The sequence below is a fragment of the Paralichthys olivaceus genome, chromosome 21 (genome assembly GCF_024713975.1).
Source record: "Paralichthys olivaceus isolate ysfri-2021 chromosome 21, ASM2471397v2, whole genome shotgun sequence".
Classification (NCBI taxonomy): Eukaryota; Metazoa; Chordata; class Actinopteri; order Pleuronectiformes; family Paralichthyidae; genus Paralichthys; species Paralichthys olivaceus.
The window spans coordinates 3816785-3832081 of NC_091113.1; the positions used below are offsets into that span (position 1 = coordinate 3816785).

Below are 15297 nucleotides of genomic sequence, written 5' to 3' on the forward strand. Positions count from 1 at the left end.
ACCTCTGCACCATTAACATGTGTGATCCACAGACAGTGTTGTTTTACATCAGCTTTTTATTCTAGGCCTTATTGGGGCAGTTCCCTTCTTTCTAATTGCACATATTTTAGAGACATTCATGCTTTCTGCATTTTCTCTCCTTGGTTGTATGTTCCGGACACTTTCCTTCAGTTATGAATGGATTTCACGTCTGAAAACAACTTAAGACTCAATAATTAACACCCCAGGCTAGCTGGACCCCCTGTTTCCAGTGATTATGCTAAGCTAAGCTAACCAGCGGCAGGATCAAGCTACATATTTTGTGAGCAAATAAGCATTTTTCCCCAAATGATGAACAATTGCTTTAAGCCAGAAAGTACATGCAGCATAAACTGGATTTGTTTGACCTTCTAAAAATCGAATAATATTAATAATTTAAAGGCATTTATCTGTTTTACATCTTTTTTTTTCCCACTAACTCACTCACTAACTTTGTCACCGATCAGTTCCATTCATCCACACACTAACCCCTCCGTCCGGCCTGTGGTCACACAGTGTCTCTCTACGTTTGTCCAGGTAACAACTCCAACTGCAACGCCCTGACCCACGGAGACATGGTCAGCCTGGACGAGGGACGCTTCCCCGCACTGGAGCTCAACAACCGACGGCTCTCTGTGAAAAACTCCTTCTGCCGGAAGAACGGCGTCTACACCAGGTGAGTGATCCTACAACTGACAGTGCAGACGGCGCAGGTGGCTTTTAAAGTAGAGGCTTGATTTTAAAAGTCAAAATTAAATAACCATGTGGTAGAACAGTTGAATTATCCATGGAAACTCATCCTCATGCCTGAAAATATTTTCAGCTATCTAGAAAAAAAACATCCTCCTCCTGCAGACAAAAAGGAATCCAGTCCCACTTCCTGCTATTTAAAAAAAAAGCAGCGTACATACAGACTCACAGCAGATTTTCTTTTAATGAGCGTATATATTTCGGTGACTCTGTAGCCGTAGGACACACTGAGACGGTGGCCTTGTTTACCAACACCTGTGCTGGGAGCGCTGCAGTGACACGTCCAATTTTGGATCAGACTCTATACGTTGCTTCTTTAGAAGCTGTTTAATGGGTGAGATGCGGATTTAGGGACAGCTGTGGTCGTGTTGTTGAAGACAAGGTTTGTCTATATTTCATATAGATATCTTATTGTTGTGTGGTGTTACTGAGTGGATGTTACAGGTGCATACTGATGTTTGCCTGAAAGGAAGAATCCTCCTCTGTCTGGGTGTACGTGCACGAGTCTGCATGTCCATGTCGTTTGTTTGTTTGTCTGTTTGCAGGATTAAACAAAAACTACTGGACGGATCACCATGAAACTTGGCGGGTTAAGGAAGAACCCATTGAATTGTGGTGCAGATCCAGGAATCTTTGTGTTTAACATAGTGCGAAAGGTTTTTTGTTTTTTTTCCTGGACCTTGATGAAACAAGTCAGGGATGTTTGGGGGACTCATGTTTACAAGTGTGTGCAATTTGGTGCAGATTCAAATTAAATCTTGATTTTAATTGTGGTTTCATAAGGGGAATGTTTTTGAGGGTGTGTGCTCTACTGCGTCCATTCCAGGTTTGCGTGTGAGGATATGATCCGTTTGTTTGTGTGTCTGCATTCGTGCATGTGAGTGTGACCTTGAGGACGGATCAAAGCAGCTCCGTGGTCTTTGAGGAGCTTCCAGGCAGCTTCCCATTATGTCTCCAGCTCGAAGGAGGGGGTGAAGGTGGAGGGAGTGAAAGAATGTACAGATGTACTTTCAGAATCCGCTCTTTCAACTCGGCCCGCAGCGGCGAAGCTCAGATCCCGACACCTGAGCCACCGATTATAGATTAATGCTGCATCTTGATCTCCGGTCTCAGAACACCAAAGACAGGATGGAGTCCTCTGCCTGATACTGGGATCAGAAACCAAACACGCTCTTAATCCCACTGTAGTCATTGTAATTCAGAGCTGTGTCAGACAGCTAGTGCAGTTTACGGTTGATTTTGGATGGAGATTTTCTCCATGTGGAGATCGTTTGTTCAGAGTTTAAGGGCCAACGTGCACAGGAGTGAATCCGATCAACATCGAAGGGTCGTTGATGCAGTTCACGTTTGGTGAGTGGCAACTTAATCAGTGACTATTTAAACTGTCAATATGCCTTTTTAGCACTGTCAAGCAAATGGCCCAAAGAAGTGCAATGTTAATGCTTAACCTACGCCTCTGTTGCACAGATCATGGTTGTAGCACACGTGGCAGCTCGCCAGAAGTAGCCATATTTGGAGGAGCAGGGGGGTGGAGCTTGACTGAGAGCTGGAGGATACTGCACACCCACCTACATCGCTCACATCACTCAGACCACATTGAGAGGTGGTCTGGAAATGTGGCCACATTTGTGTGAACGCAACTGTGTCCTGGGCCACACAACAAAGTTCTCAGCCCCCGGACATTAAATTATTTATACACAATATAAACTGACGCATGTGGATTCACTTTTTTATCCAAATGCGTAAAAACTTTTCTTCTCATTTGAAAAGATCCTCAGTGATTCACTCAGCCTCTCTCTCCAGCTCTAATTCTCACACCGACACACACATTATCACAATATCTGCAGTCGAACTTGTTAAAAAACAACATAATTTGGTCTTTGGGAACAAAATTGACGTCTGTTTGCATATTGAGCGAGGAAGTGAGATCCAATCCCAATCCCACTGGAGACACATGCCGGATGCATTCCAATAGTGTGAAATGATGAACTTAGAAGTGTCCTCAGGATAGATTTTAAAACCAGGTCTGAACTTGGCCTCTGAGAACACACACACTTCTTCTTGGAATCAATCACATGACTGCAAATGTGTTTGGGGCCTGAAGCTCCTGCTGGAGATCAATGTTAAAACGCTGGTATGATTCAGAGGGAAGGATTAACAGCATCGTTCCTGTGTGGCTTTGTATCTTTCTCTTTCAGATGTTTGAAACCTACTTTGACACACTAGTTTGCATTTTAAAAAGGTCTTGGTGAAGTAATTCGTCGTAGATTAACATGGTTTTAAACATTCTTGAGTGACAAAGCTCTTGAACACTTCAGACATGTTAATGAGTCCCTACAGGCAACGGTAGCGAGAGGAGAGCTTGATAATGAGTAAAGAACGGGGGCAGATTTGATTTCACCCCGTGGCTCTCATTTCTTACCCGACATGCTGCTGACTGAGTTCTGCTGTGAGAGGATTAAGTGGACCCTTGTCTATGCAAGTGCGAGAGCTGATAAATAATTTACACCTCACTCGATATTGACGCGCATGAGGGTCAAGGAGAACGTCTGAAAGTGGCCCGCGCTTCCTCGATGTTTCTAAACAAGCAGTTTATAACAATTCACAGTGGCGTCGCTTCTCGCATGCTCTTTGTTTGCCGGTGTCATGAGGAGGACTCGCCGATAGGACCGCTGACGAATTCATGTCATTAAAGGCTGCGGTGGAAAGAACTCTTGGGAATAAGTGCACAGAGGAATTTTAAGTCTCCTTCAGTCTTCCGTTCTTTACCAGAAAAGTAGTGTCAGATCGTTGCACAGAGCTCCTCAAACACACACATACTCCAGCGATATCACTCAAATGAGCCATAGAAGTGGCTCTCCGTTGTGCACGTACTACCCCTCCACTCCAGTCAAATGAATTAACTCTAATCTAGTTTAATATAACTCATCGAGGGTAATTGAATTACAGCTTGGTTTGTGATTTCCCTGTGGAGTTTTCCATTTTGTCCATCAAAACATCACCCGTCATGAACATTGCTCGAATTTACCCGCAGCATTTCTGAAATGCTTGCACAATATGTTTATTCGGAAAATACTTATGCAAATGTGGTTTCGATGTGTAAAGCGGCTGTGCGAGCACTGCAGCAGCCGCTCCACTGGCACGGACTGTCGGCCCGACACCGCGGCCTGGAAAGTCAACAGGAGTCAGCATGTCCCAGTAGTCTCAGCCAAACCAGCACCAATCAGCAGAAACAGATGGGTGTTTGTTTAGCATGAGCCGGGACACTGGAAAGTACGGAGGAGCTTAGGCAGCGAGAGACTTTTTTTTTTTTTTTCCACCCTCATATTTACTCAAAGAACCCCTCACAAGAGCGCGCCATTTTAGGAATTGTTTTTATCCCTGGTAATTCCTATTATAGTCTGCCCTCGTTTTTCCTCATTCCTTCTTTCTCTCAGCTTTCACTTTCACTCAACACCTCTCCTCGACCCCATCCTCACCACACACTGCCTCCCTCTGCTCAGTCCCACCGCTTGCACTCTTCAAACTTACACCTGAATGACATATTTGGGCGCCGCAGCACGCCACTGACAGTTTAAATCTACGCCATCGCTCACGTTGGCTCGGATAACATTTGCCGGGGGGGGGGAAGCCTGCAAGGCTGCCATTTGTATAATGACCCCTTGAGCGCTGAAACAGTTCAATTTATAATTTAGTCACAAGGGCCCAGTGGTTTGACATTCCACAGCCCACAGTGAGGAGTGAATCGGGGGAATTATTTGTTCCAGTGGAGACTGAGAGCAGGCAGCCATCTCATGAGTGTCCCATGATTCTCATCAAGCTGCACTCCTACACACACAGACAGTGATACATGTGAACCTGAGAGGAAGCGCTCGCTGTTAAGTCTCACGCGTTAGTGAAGGAGAGCTGTTGCATAGTTACCTGTTTATTTTAATCAGAATCTGCTCTATTGTAGTATCTGAACTCAGTGAAAGACGGCCCAAGGGCTTTTTGAAAGAGAATCATGACAATTGAGGTAATTTTGGCCATCGATCTTGTTTGTTGTGATAAAATTGTACTCAGCGAGGTAATTACTGAGATTTAGGAGAAAGACAACATCAATACAGCTCAGTCTGATGTGGCAGGAAGAACGTCTGATCGCGTTAGTCCACAGAAACAACATGTTTGTGGGAACTGGCCGTTCTATGATCATGTCACAAGCTTCTGCTGGAGGCTGCATAATTTTACGGATTTGGTTGAAGACTATGGATTCTGATAATGTGCGTGGGATGTTGGAGGTTTGCACTTAAGCCATATTACAGTAGTTTTACTCACTTTGTTTATAATAGTGATATAAAAATGTGTTTTGGTGTCACATGTTCTTCTGCTGCCATAACACACCCGGGCAAGCTCCTGGTTATTATTACAGACAGGAGGTAATAACTATGAAAATAAGTTCTTTAAATTAGCTCATCTTGTTTGGCTTCCATGAAAAGCCAAAACATTATACGGCTGTGCAAACTTTTTGGGTAAAGAACAACAACCAGGTGAATTATTCTGACAGTTCACCTCCTCTGTGCTGTACCCAGGTCTCCTCCCAGGCCCAGTCCAGGCAGTCTTCACTACTCCGACGAAGACGTCAGCACAAAGTACAATGACCTGATCCCTGCAGAGAGCAGCAGCCTGACCGAGAAACCCTCTGAAATCTCCGACTCACAGGTGCAGTAGCAACACCACTGTCCTGTACGGTCTCTGTGTGTCAAACTGTCCACGTGTGTCTGCGTTCTGTGTATCTGGTAAATGTTTGTACTGTCTATGTGTGCACTCAGTCATCACCTTGAATTCCTCAGGAATTCAGCTTTGCATTGTCAGCTGTATGGTGTTTTGTGTCAGTCCATACTGTCCACGTGGTGTCTCTTTGTCATCCACCTGAATGCACTTGACCCGCAGAGGTCATACGGTTCGGCCACAGTGCCGCACGTGGAGAGAAGAGAGATTAATGACTCCGCTCACTGGTGGCAAAGCAGTTTTTAGACCAGACAGTGACCTGTGGAGGATGTTGCTCTGCAAACATCCACCTGAGATCCAGGCTACTTTACTCAGCCACAGCACTTGTTATGTAAGAGGGTGAGGGCAGACAAACCGTGCAAAATTTACTTTAGAGCTCAGGGAAGTGAGCTCCGTCCAGGCAGCTTATCCAGCTTTCCTACTGGATTGTCAAGTAAGTAAGGTCAGATTCAGTTCCACTAGGATACTATAGTGGCTTTTTACCCTCAGTAGAATCCTGACTAGCAAAAAATATATTTTGTTGTTTTGAGAGGGCACTGTCATGGACGTATAAAGATGGACGATGCATCTCCACTTCCTTCTGTTGTTCACAAATGAAGCCTTTTGGAGCCAGAATCTGGACAGCAGTGTTAAAGGTGTGGAAGTGCGGTATCGATTCTAAATAAGTAAAAATTTATTAAAATGAAACTTACAGGAACAGGTTAGTTCTTGAACATACAGTACATCAGTGTGACCTACACTACAGCCAGCCACCAGGGGGCAGTGGAGATGATTTGGCTTCACTTTTGGGGGAGCTGTCGCGTCCTTCCATCTTTATGAATAAATGAATTTATGATCAGGACTGACAGATAACTAACAGCTCTTACTAGAAAGCCTAGTGTGTGTTTGTTATGTGCTGAGTCAAACTACTTTTGCCCTTTGAGTGAGTGTTATTGATCAACTGTGTTTCTCTGCCCGTCCACTGATCAGTCTGCGTGCCACCCACCATGATGTCTGATTCAAGTTTTATGTTTTTTCTCTGTGTGGGGTTTTCCTTTATCCCCCCCCCTGTGCTTTGAACTGAATTGTTTCTTCCCTCGATGTTGATTCTGTTTTCTGTTTATGTCGCCTCCCGCCCCGGCTCTCTGAGGTTTGGCTGAAACCATCTTGCGGCCCCATGTCACATGAAAAGCATCGGGGCGGGAGGTTGTCCTGAATTCTCTTCCTTCAGTGTTTTCTTTCATGTAGGAATCCTTACCTCTGGGAAGTTCCCAAATTATCTCGGAACATCTTTCAGCCAAATACGTCCCTGGTGTGAACGCCGCAGCCAGACATCTCTCCCCACCTGAACTTATCGAGACCTAAATCCTATTTCTAGATCAAATGAAAATCTCTACAATGAATCGCTACGGACAGGACCTTTCGCGGCGTGATAACAACCCCTCAAATGAAGCATTTCGACGTGTCATCGGCTTTCTGGCGTATCTAGCATTCGCACTTGTGCATTGTCAAACACGGCCCTAATGTAGTGACTGCCCCCTGACGACGCCTGCCTCGCTGCCACGCTGCACATCCAAGGGTCTGACATTAGCTTTGATGGGATAAAAAAAACACAAAGTGCTGCCTGTTATGCCAGGGCTCCGCTGCCATACCCCTGACAGGCCACCGTATCAGCACCCAATGGTGCTTTGGAAAAATCCTGGAATGTTCTTTGAAGTTTTATTGAGCGGATAACTCGGAGCTATCAGTATGACATTGTGCCGTCTGTCCTCTTTAATCCCCGGGGCCTCCGCCAGCAGGTATAAGTTGACTATTGTACTCCTCAAGAGGGGATTTGGAGGAAACTAACATTGACTTGGCAACACCATTACTGCTCCACTCCCCTGCAGGTAGAGGCCTATTGACATTTATTTTTTTCTTTACTGTGAAGGCTTTGTAATTTCCTAAGGTTTTTCTCCGTCACATTGTCTTTGTTTTATTTAAGGCCGAAGACAGATGATCACATCTGTGTCAGAGATGGATTGTAGATTTTAGTTTCTCAGCTCTGATTCCGTGGGAGAGAAATGAAAATGCTTTCTCTCACACGCTTTCTTTTCTTTTTTCCAGCCTCTCTTTCTTTCTCTTTCTGTTTCTGTCTGGGCTGCTGTTGCTTTTTTTGGCTGGGGCTCAACTCTGAGTATTGTCTGCGATGTTTGGATTGTCTCTAGTGACAGTCTGATGTCATTATCCCAAAAAAAGCATTATGAAGCCAAATAAATTGGATTTTATTCTTGTTAGTTTAATGACATGTGTGGAAATCAGGCTGGTGAAAACTAGACTCAAACTCAAACTACAGACAGCTGACACATTAAAGGAGAAACCAGGAAATATGCATATGCTTCTATCTCTTTTAAAAGTGAGTCATCCAGTCTGAGACGCCACTAATGCCGATCAGAAGCCCAAATCCCTTTGATTACGACTGCTCTGATGGATCAACATGTGTACATTATGGTTGCAATAGGGGATTGGAGTTCCTAAGGAGGTCTGTATCCCCGCCTCGATGCAGCCAAAAACATACCGCCCCGTTCCTCTTCTTCCTCCGCAGGGAAATAAATCTAAAAACAAACAAATGTGTGTTTACTGAGAATGTCTGGACTTTTTAATCCCCCCCCGTCCAACCCCACATACACTGTTATTGTCTCTCTCCCCCGGGACCCCTGCTGTGTTCACTTCATCAATGAGAGTGACATAGACAGCCCTCCACCCTTCTACCCCCTCCTCTTTGAAATAATCCATAACTATAGGACAAAGGGCTGACCCACTCAGTGGTATTGGGTTATGCATCAGTGTTTTTTGGGGGGGAGGGGGATGGGAGCGCTGCAAACGAGGAGATTGTTGTGTCAGTGTTGTTCTGTGATATAAACCACGGGAAAGTGAAATTCAAATGTATTCACAAGGCGTTTAACAGTCGGTGAATTTAAAGGAGCTAAATCAAAGTCATTTAACCATGATTGGAAAACAAAATAAACTATCTTAAACACCATCTGAGACGACAGCAGATGCCGAGGTCAAAGGTCAAAGTTCTTTGAGATAGATTGTCGGGAACATCTGCCTATTTTGCTCATAATGACCAATTTATCTTCCGTAAACGGTTATTTTGATACGCCTCCATTTTTATTGTCACACACGTTGTTGTTGTTCTTACGATGTTTGCGACTGTAAACAGGAACACAGGGCAACTGCATTATGCTAATGACAAAATAAACGACTGTCAAGAGGTTTCACCAGTTAATTAGATGGATTTCTCTGCTTAATTTAACATCATAATGATGGAAAAATGTTTAATAATTGACTCTGGCAGGCTGGCATATGTCTGTCTCACATAAACAACATGGTGGCTCCCTGGAGGCTGAGGTTCCATGCTGCATTTCATGCCCGAAGCCTGGTTCTCTCACAGAATTCAGCTCCAGTAATAAGCTTGTAATGAGTTTAAATAAGGAGCCGCTTCACCTGCCATGAAGCCCTGGAGGCAGATCTTTGGGGTTCATCAGTGGGATCCTTGAGATATTTCTGTTTAAGTCTGGTGATGAAACCGTAGAAGAGAAGGACAGATTGCAGCGTGGTGTGTACTTGTACATGGAACATTTCAAGCCTCACAACATCTGTTGCTCACACTTCACGGTCAGGCAGAGACGGTGCAAGAGTAGGATGCAATCCATTGTGTCAACACTTGCTCTGTGCTACGCCTTCCGACTACCACACCTCACACACACACACACACACACACACAATTAGAGTGGTGTTTCATCTCTCAGTGCAGCGTTAATTCTTTCAGAGCGAGGTAATACCACTTGAGGTGGCTCAGTGTGTCCGGTCGAACCGATGTGAATGGATCTTGTTATGGTGTTGTTGTGTTGCTAAACATACCGGCATGATCGGAATAATTTTCAACACCAGTTGGCCTCAAGTGTTTACAACCAGGAAACAATATTACAAACAGATACAAGCATATACACATACACACACACAACCAGTGATGCGTCTCAAACTCCGACCTCATTGAGTCGAACAACAGTGTATAAACAAATCTAAAAAGAAAATAGGAACTTCGTAATTGATTTCAGGATGTTGAGGGTAAATATTGCTGTGCACGATGTCTGCCTTTGATAATTTGAGGGAAAGAAGGGGGTGGGATGTGCATGTGTGTTTGTATGAGAGTGTGTGTGTGGTGGGGGGGGGTCACTTTCTTTGTTTAGAATCAAAGAGGATCAAAAAGCACGACTGTTCCCCTTCAAATTCAACCCCAAGCATTTTCAGTTTGGACCTTTTATAAACTCTAAGCCTTTATGTAGGGGTTTGGCATATGGAGACATGAACCATGTTGAGTCAGAGGGAAATCGGAGAATACCGCCATATGTGTAACATATGTGCCGTGCAAAAGATCTGAGTACCGGAGCGTATTCTTCACGCCAGCAGCAGCAGCAGCAGCAGCAGCCATGTTTCTTCATGAGAAGATGGAACATATGAGGAACTAAGAACCCAGTCATCAGTGTCATCTCAGCAATGTAAAAGGAACACACTTACTTTTGTCATACACTGAACACATATTTCTGAGATGCCCCTGCAACCGCCGACCGTGCATTACTTCATCGTGGCACAGGTGATTCATCACGGGCTCGCCGGCCGATTGGCAGCTTGCTTTTATTGCAATTAGATGACCATGAACAATATCCTCAAAGCGTTGGGTGATCACGTTGCGTCCTGTCGGGCAGATGGAATGTTACTTGACATGAATACAATAGTGTTTCTAACCCAGCCTGCAGCGAGGTGCAGGGTCAGTGACGAGACTGTGCTGAGAATTATTATCATCTATTTACACGAGACTTAAAACCAGGGAAATAAATCTTCTTCCTACTCAGTGAACTCAAACAAATTCAATTCTGTGTTTCCTATTGTAAGCACACTATCCACATGGAATGCCATAGAGGATCGACACACGTATATGTATACATATTTATGTTTTTTTTATCATCATCATCATGACTGGGCCATTTTAACCACTCTGTTATGGTGATGTACTGTAAAACCCATTGTTTTGTTCACCCATAGGAGGCGCTGGTGTTTTCATATGGGACAGTTGGCCTACATACACTTCCACTGCATTTGGTGAGGTTCCTGTGGCTGCCTGCTTTGAATGTCTGTAGCCTGATAGGTGACCGGTTCCTACCGCTGGTCCCTATTCAACCCTCTCCCTGAGATCCCATGATAGGTTTAATATGTGGTGCACTGTGCTATACAACACGTGGTGAGATACAGAGATGAACATGTGTTAAGTCCGGCGACTGACTTAAACGTTTAAATAGTGAAGATAAAACTGACCTGTGTCATCTTGTGTCGATGGTTTTCAGTGCACGTTTCAGTAACAAGTCATTCCTTCCGTAATCATGCTTTGACCATTCTTGACGTCCATGTCATGTTCTCATGTGATGTTCTCGTGCCGTGTTGTAAATGTGTATGTGCATGTGTGTGTGTCAGACAGGGACGATTGTGTCTTTAATTAATTTGCTCACAATAATTCAATAACTTCATGTTCATTTTACATTTAGAGCCTCAGCATTTCTAACTGCTCTCCATGGAAACACTGCAGCATCTTCCTGCTCCAAGTCCACAAATCAATGCTTCCTCTTCTGCTGTCTCTCACAGGGCAGTGACAGCGAGTACGAGGTGGACCCCAACCGACAGAAGACCCACTCCTTCGTCAACCACTACATCAGCGACCCCACCTACTACAACTCTTGGCGCCGCCAGCAGAAGGGTATATCCCGGGCGCAGGCCTACAGCTACACCGAGTCTGAGTCGGGTGACCCGGACCACTGCGCCCCGCCCCCGCTGCCTCCTCTACCTCCGCTGCCACCCCAGCTCAGTTCACCTAGCCCCCAGCCTCAGCAGGCCCAGGGTCAGCCCCAGGGCCAGCCCCAGGGTCAGCCCCATGGTCAGCCACAGGGCCAGCCCCAGTGCCAGCCCCAGGGCCAAGGCAGTCTGTTTAGGCCAAAAGGTAGCCGGACTCCCACCCCCTCCCAGCAGAGCTCCAACCCCCCCAGCCAGCACAGCACCCTCTACAGGCCCCCGAGCAGTCTAGCACCAGGATCGCGGGCCCCAATTGCTGGCTTCTCCTCCTTTGTGTAAAAAAAATCCTGAAAAGGACTAGAAAATTTCTGGAAATATCAACCCAACTCGTGTTGAAGGAGAACATTGCATTGCCTAATGCGCGGTCAACCCAATCAAGTCCTTGTTTTTCATTGCTTTTCTTTTTGATATGTTATTTTTTCTTATTCAGCCTGGATCAACACTATGAGACCTTGACCTTTAGCACTTTTTTTGTCTAATGAGTGTATGTGTGCTAATGTAGACTTCGAATTCTTTCACTGGTTGATAAAATACTCGCGACAACTAATTCACTTTTATTTTGCTAGTTGAACTATTTGCATGACTTTTTCTTACATTTATTTCCTACTCTTTTGTTACTTTTGTTGGAGCACATTCAAATGGTCATGTCTCTGATTATGTACAAAGCCACAAGAATCTCTGAACACACATGCATATAAATATACATATATATAGTAGATGTACCTAGAAGACAAAATCATGCCGATGCTGAGTATGCATTGAAGGAGACTGATGATGAAGATGGAGCCATGTTTGTAGAAACGAAAGGACAAACGTTTATTTGGATGGCCTGGATGTAAAAACTAAAAAAAGAGGAAGAATTAAAGGGCGGACGTGGATGTGGAATTAATGCCAAATCAAACATATTTTAACGTGTTGGCTGGAAGAGTTTAAAGTGGACATTGGAGGTGCATTCTCCATGGAAACGGCTCTCTGGCCTTTAGCACACATACATAGAAAAGTAGGACATCATTAGGCCACGGCGGGTCAAATGTGACTGTGCTGTGCCTGAAGGATCCTGTGGATATATGAAGTGAGTGTATATCTGTTGAAGTGATTTAGTCTTTTAAGTCTTTTTTGTGAGTGTATTACAGTGAATCAAAGATGCCTTGATAGAGAAATACTTATTTATGATATCTGGCACCTGAAAATGCTCACGGTGCCCCTGACTGTGGCATCGTAATGGCTGGCCTCGCGCTACGAGAGCCATCTTTTAATCCTGACAGATGTGGGCCGTGAATTCATTTGCATACACAACCCATAACTTTTTCTTTCCACCCTTTGCTGGCTCTCGTATACAGTACACACACACACACACACACACACACACAGTCCGTCTCATTCTGCACATGTGAAGATGCTTTGAAACGTCAAAAACTATCTGCGGCAGTCTGGGACTGTTACATGTGGGGGCTTTTGCTGGCCCTGCTCAACCAGAGTGATTCTGACGAGACACAAAGAGGACGTTTCCCTGTTTCCTCCCCGGCTGGTCGAACTCTCGTCTGTCACGGCTCACTATCACGGGGAGATGATGTCACCTCTTTCCCTTTTGTGTAATCAACTGCTCTGTCCTGTTCAGGTGTGGCTGTAATGTCCCAAATGCTAATGAGTATGTGTGTGTGTGTATGAGTGTGTAATGACACCTTGTGTGTGAGCTTTACAGATCATTCACTGTGTCTGGTTATAAAGACTTTGTCCTGCAGCAACTGTAAACCTGCCTGGAGTGACGCCACAGAGGGTTGGCACCGTCCAGCCGCCTGCCACGCGTGCTCGTAACGCTATAGTGAAGACTCAGTGGTGTGTTCCTAGTTTCCATTGTTCAAAAAAAGGAAGAAAAAAATTCATCTGCTTATTTTTTTTTTTTTCTCTCTGTGGGGTGATTTCATTGTACGCAACAAACGCTTATCATGCAGAATCTGAATGAATATATGATCACAGTACATTTCTGAAATAAATTATTTTTCAATGTTAGATCTCTCTGATGCTTAATGGCAAACTGTGCAAGGACGATGACGGTGCTGGGGAGCAGAAGGGATGATGGGGAAATTTAAATCATCATGTTATTGACGGCAAGTCTGAAATAACAGTCTCTGTATTTATTTCACTGCTACTTAAAAGAAATGTCACCGAGAGTCATTCAGAAATACAGAAGACCCTCACGACTTTTTTTCCACAACCCATCCCTACATGGCCTCCACCATAAACCATCGTCGTCTCATTTTCAGTTACATCTAAGCTGTGTCCCGATCCTGAGAGCTTGGTCCGAGAAGGCCGAACCAAAATGAATCAATCAAATGGGAGTAAAAAGCACTTTATCTTTACTGAGGTGACACAAATATCAAAGGGAAACTTGCACATATATGAGACTTCACAACCATCAGCGTTCTGTGTATAAATGTTTCATGCGAGCGTAGAGCGAAGATCTACTGACGCCTAATTAGTTGATGAAATTCCACCTCACCAAGTGTTTCTCAGGGCAGCGATAAATTGGATCAGATGCTGTGGAAATCCTGTTATCTGGCTACAAATGCCCCCTCCTGATTTCTTCCTCTTCCTCTTTGCACTCAGATAACCACAACTCATTAACTCGTCAGTCGCTCTTCATTTGACTGAACGGCCTTAACTGGCGCTTTAAGCCCTCGCGTTTAGTGATGCCTGTGTGTATTTGGGGCACATGTAATATGTTGAAAATATATTTTTTTAAATGTAGCTGCACTAACAGACACATGACAGGAGCACATGCACAATGTCAGATGGTGTTAAGATGCTAATTGGATCACAGTCAACTCGATCCAGGGCTAACGCTCTAAACACATAGGCATAAGAAGAAGAAGAGATTAGATGGGATACGATGGAACAGGGAATTGGAACGAGCGTGTCCAGAGCACTAATCCCCTTTTTCGTGAAAACACATGGGAAATCTCCCTTCAACAGAAGACTCACTGTGACAGGAGGTGTTTCATTTGCTGAAATGTTCATTTCCCTATGCCCTCCTTTCTGTCTCCCCCCTGGAAAATGAATGACAGAGAAAAGAGCGAGCTGGTGGTCCCGGTTAAAAAGGGAGACCGAGGTACTAAATAGCTCTGAGCTTTGAGGACCCACAGTTGGAATATTAAAGGATTCAGACAGAAGGTGTAGTTCAAAGAAATCTCAAACCCAGAATTTAATTGCCTCATTTGTGAGCTTCACTGAGAGAGGTTTGGGATTTGAAGAGGATATACAGGCAGTTGGAGAAAGGATACTAATATGAGAAGGGGGATGTTCCCTGAGCGTTGTCCTAATGTACTGTTCTGTTCATTGGCTGTTTAAATTGGTTTCTGACTTGATGTGCATTGTGGGAAAAGGGCACAAAAGTGACCATAGTCATTTTGGTGAGTAAATTTGCCCAAGCCGATCTCTCTCTCGCGCCTCCTGTGGTTTTGATCGACAGTGTGGCGTTTGAGCTTGGGGATCCAAGGCAATCAAAAAGCGTGTCCTAAATTGTTGTTGGATGAAGTCATATTTGGTTATTTTTATTACTGTGTTTTCTCATTCTTGCAGTTAACAAAAAAAAAAGTAGAGTCCCTCATGCCCTAATTTCCTACTGTAGCCTTTCCAGGCCGCATGCGTTATATAACATAGAACACAAAGCCACACAAGGAAACAATAATTGAATAAGGGGCCCACTCCAGGGTAATGTGCCATCAAAGACTTGTGTTCCTGCACAACCTCACTGGAGTTCTGAGGGATCTGAAAAAAGAGGTCCCCGTAAAACTCCACCACTAATTGGTTCATTGTGTCATAATGTAAAATCCAATATAAGATCTAATATTTACTGGTGGGTGAAACAGACAGGTGGGTGTCAGTGGTCAAGTTCAC

The 15297-nt window shown here is 44.5% G+C and overlaps 1 protein-coding gene across 1 annotated transcript in view; it reads left to right on the top strand.

Annotated features, from left to right (window-relative positions):
• sdk2b (sidekick cell adhesion molecule 2b) overlaps nt 1-13410 on the top strand; it is a 225367-nt gene extending 211957 nt beyond the window's left edge. Inside the window, 5 exon segments of the mRNA XM_069517620.1 lie at nt 535-694; nt 5337-5466; nt 10603-10659; nt 11197-11557; nt 11560-13410. Of these exon segments, the coding sequence (XP_069373721.1) occupies nt 535-694; nt 5337-5466; nt 10603-10659; nt 11197-11557; nt 11560-11879 (1028 nt within the window). The 3' untranslated portion in view covers nt 11880-13410.
• Nucleotides 13411-15297: the final 1887 nt, after the last annotated feature.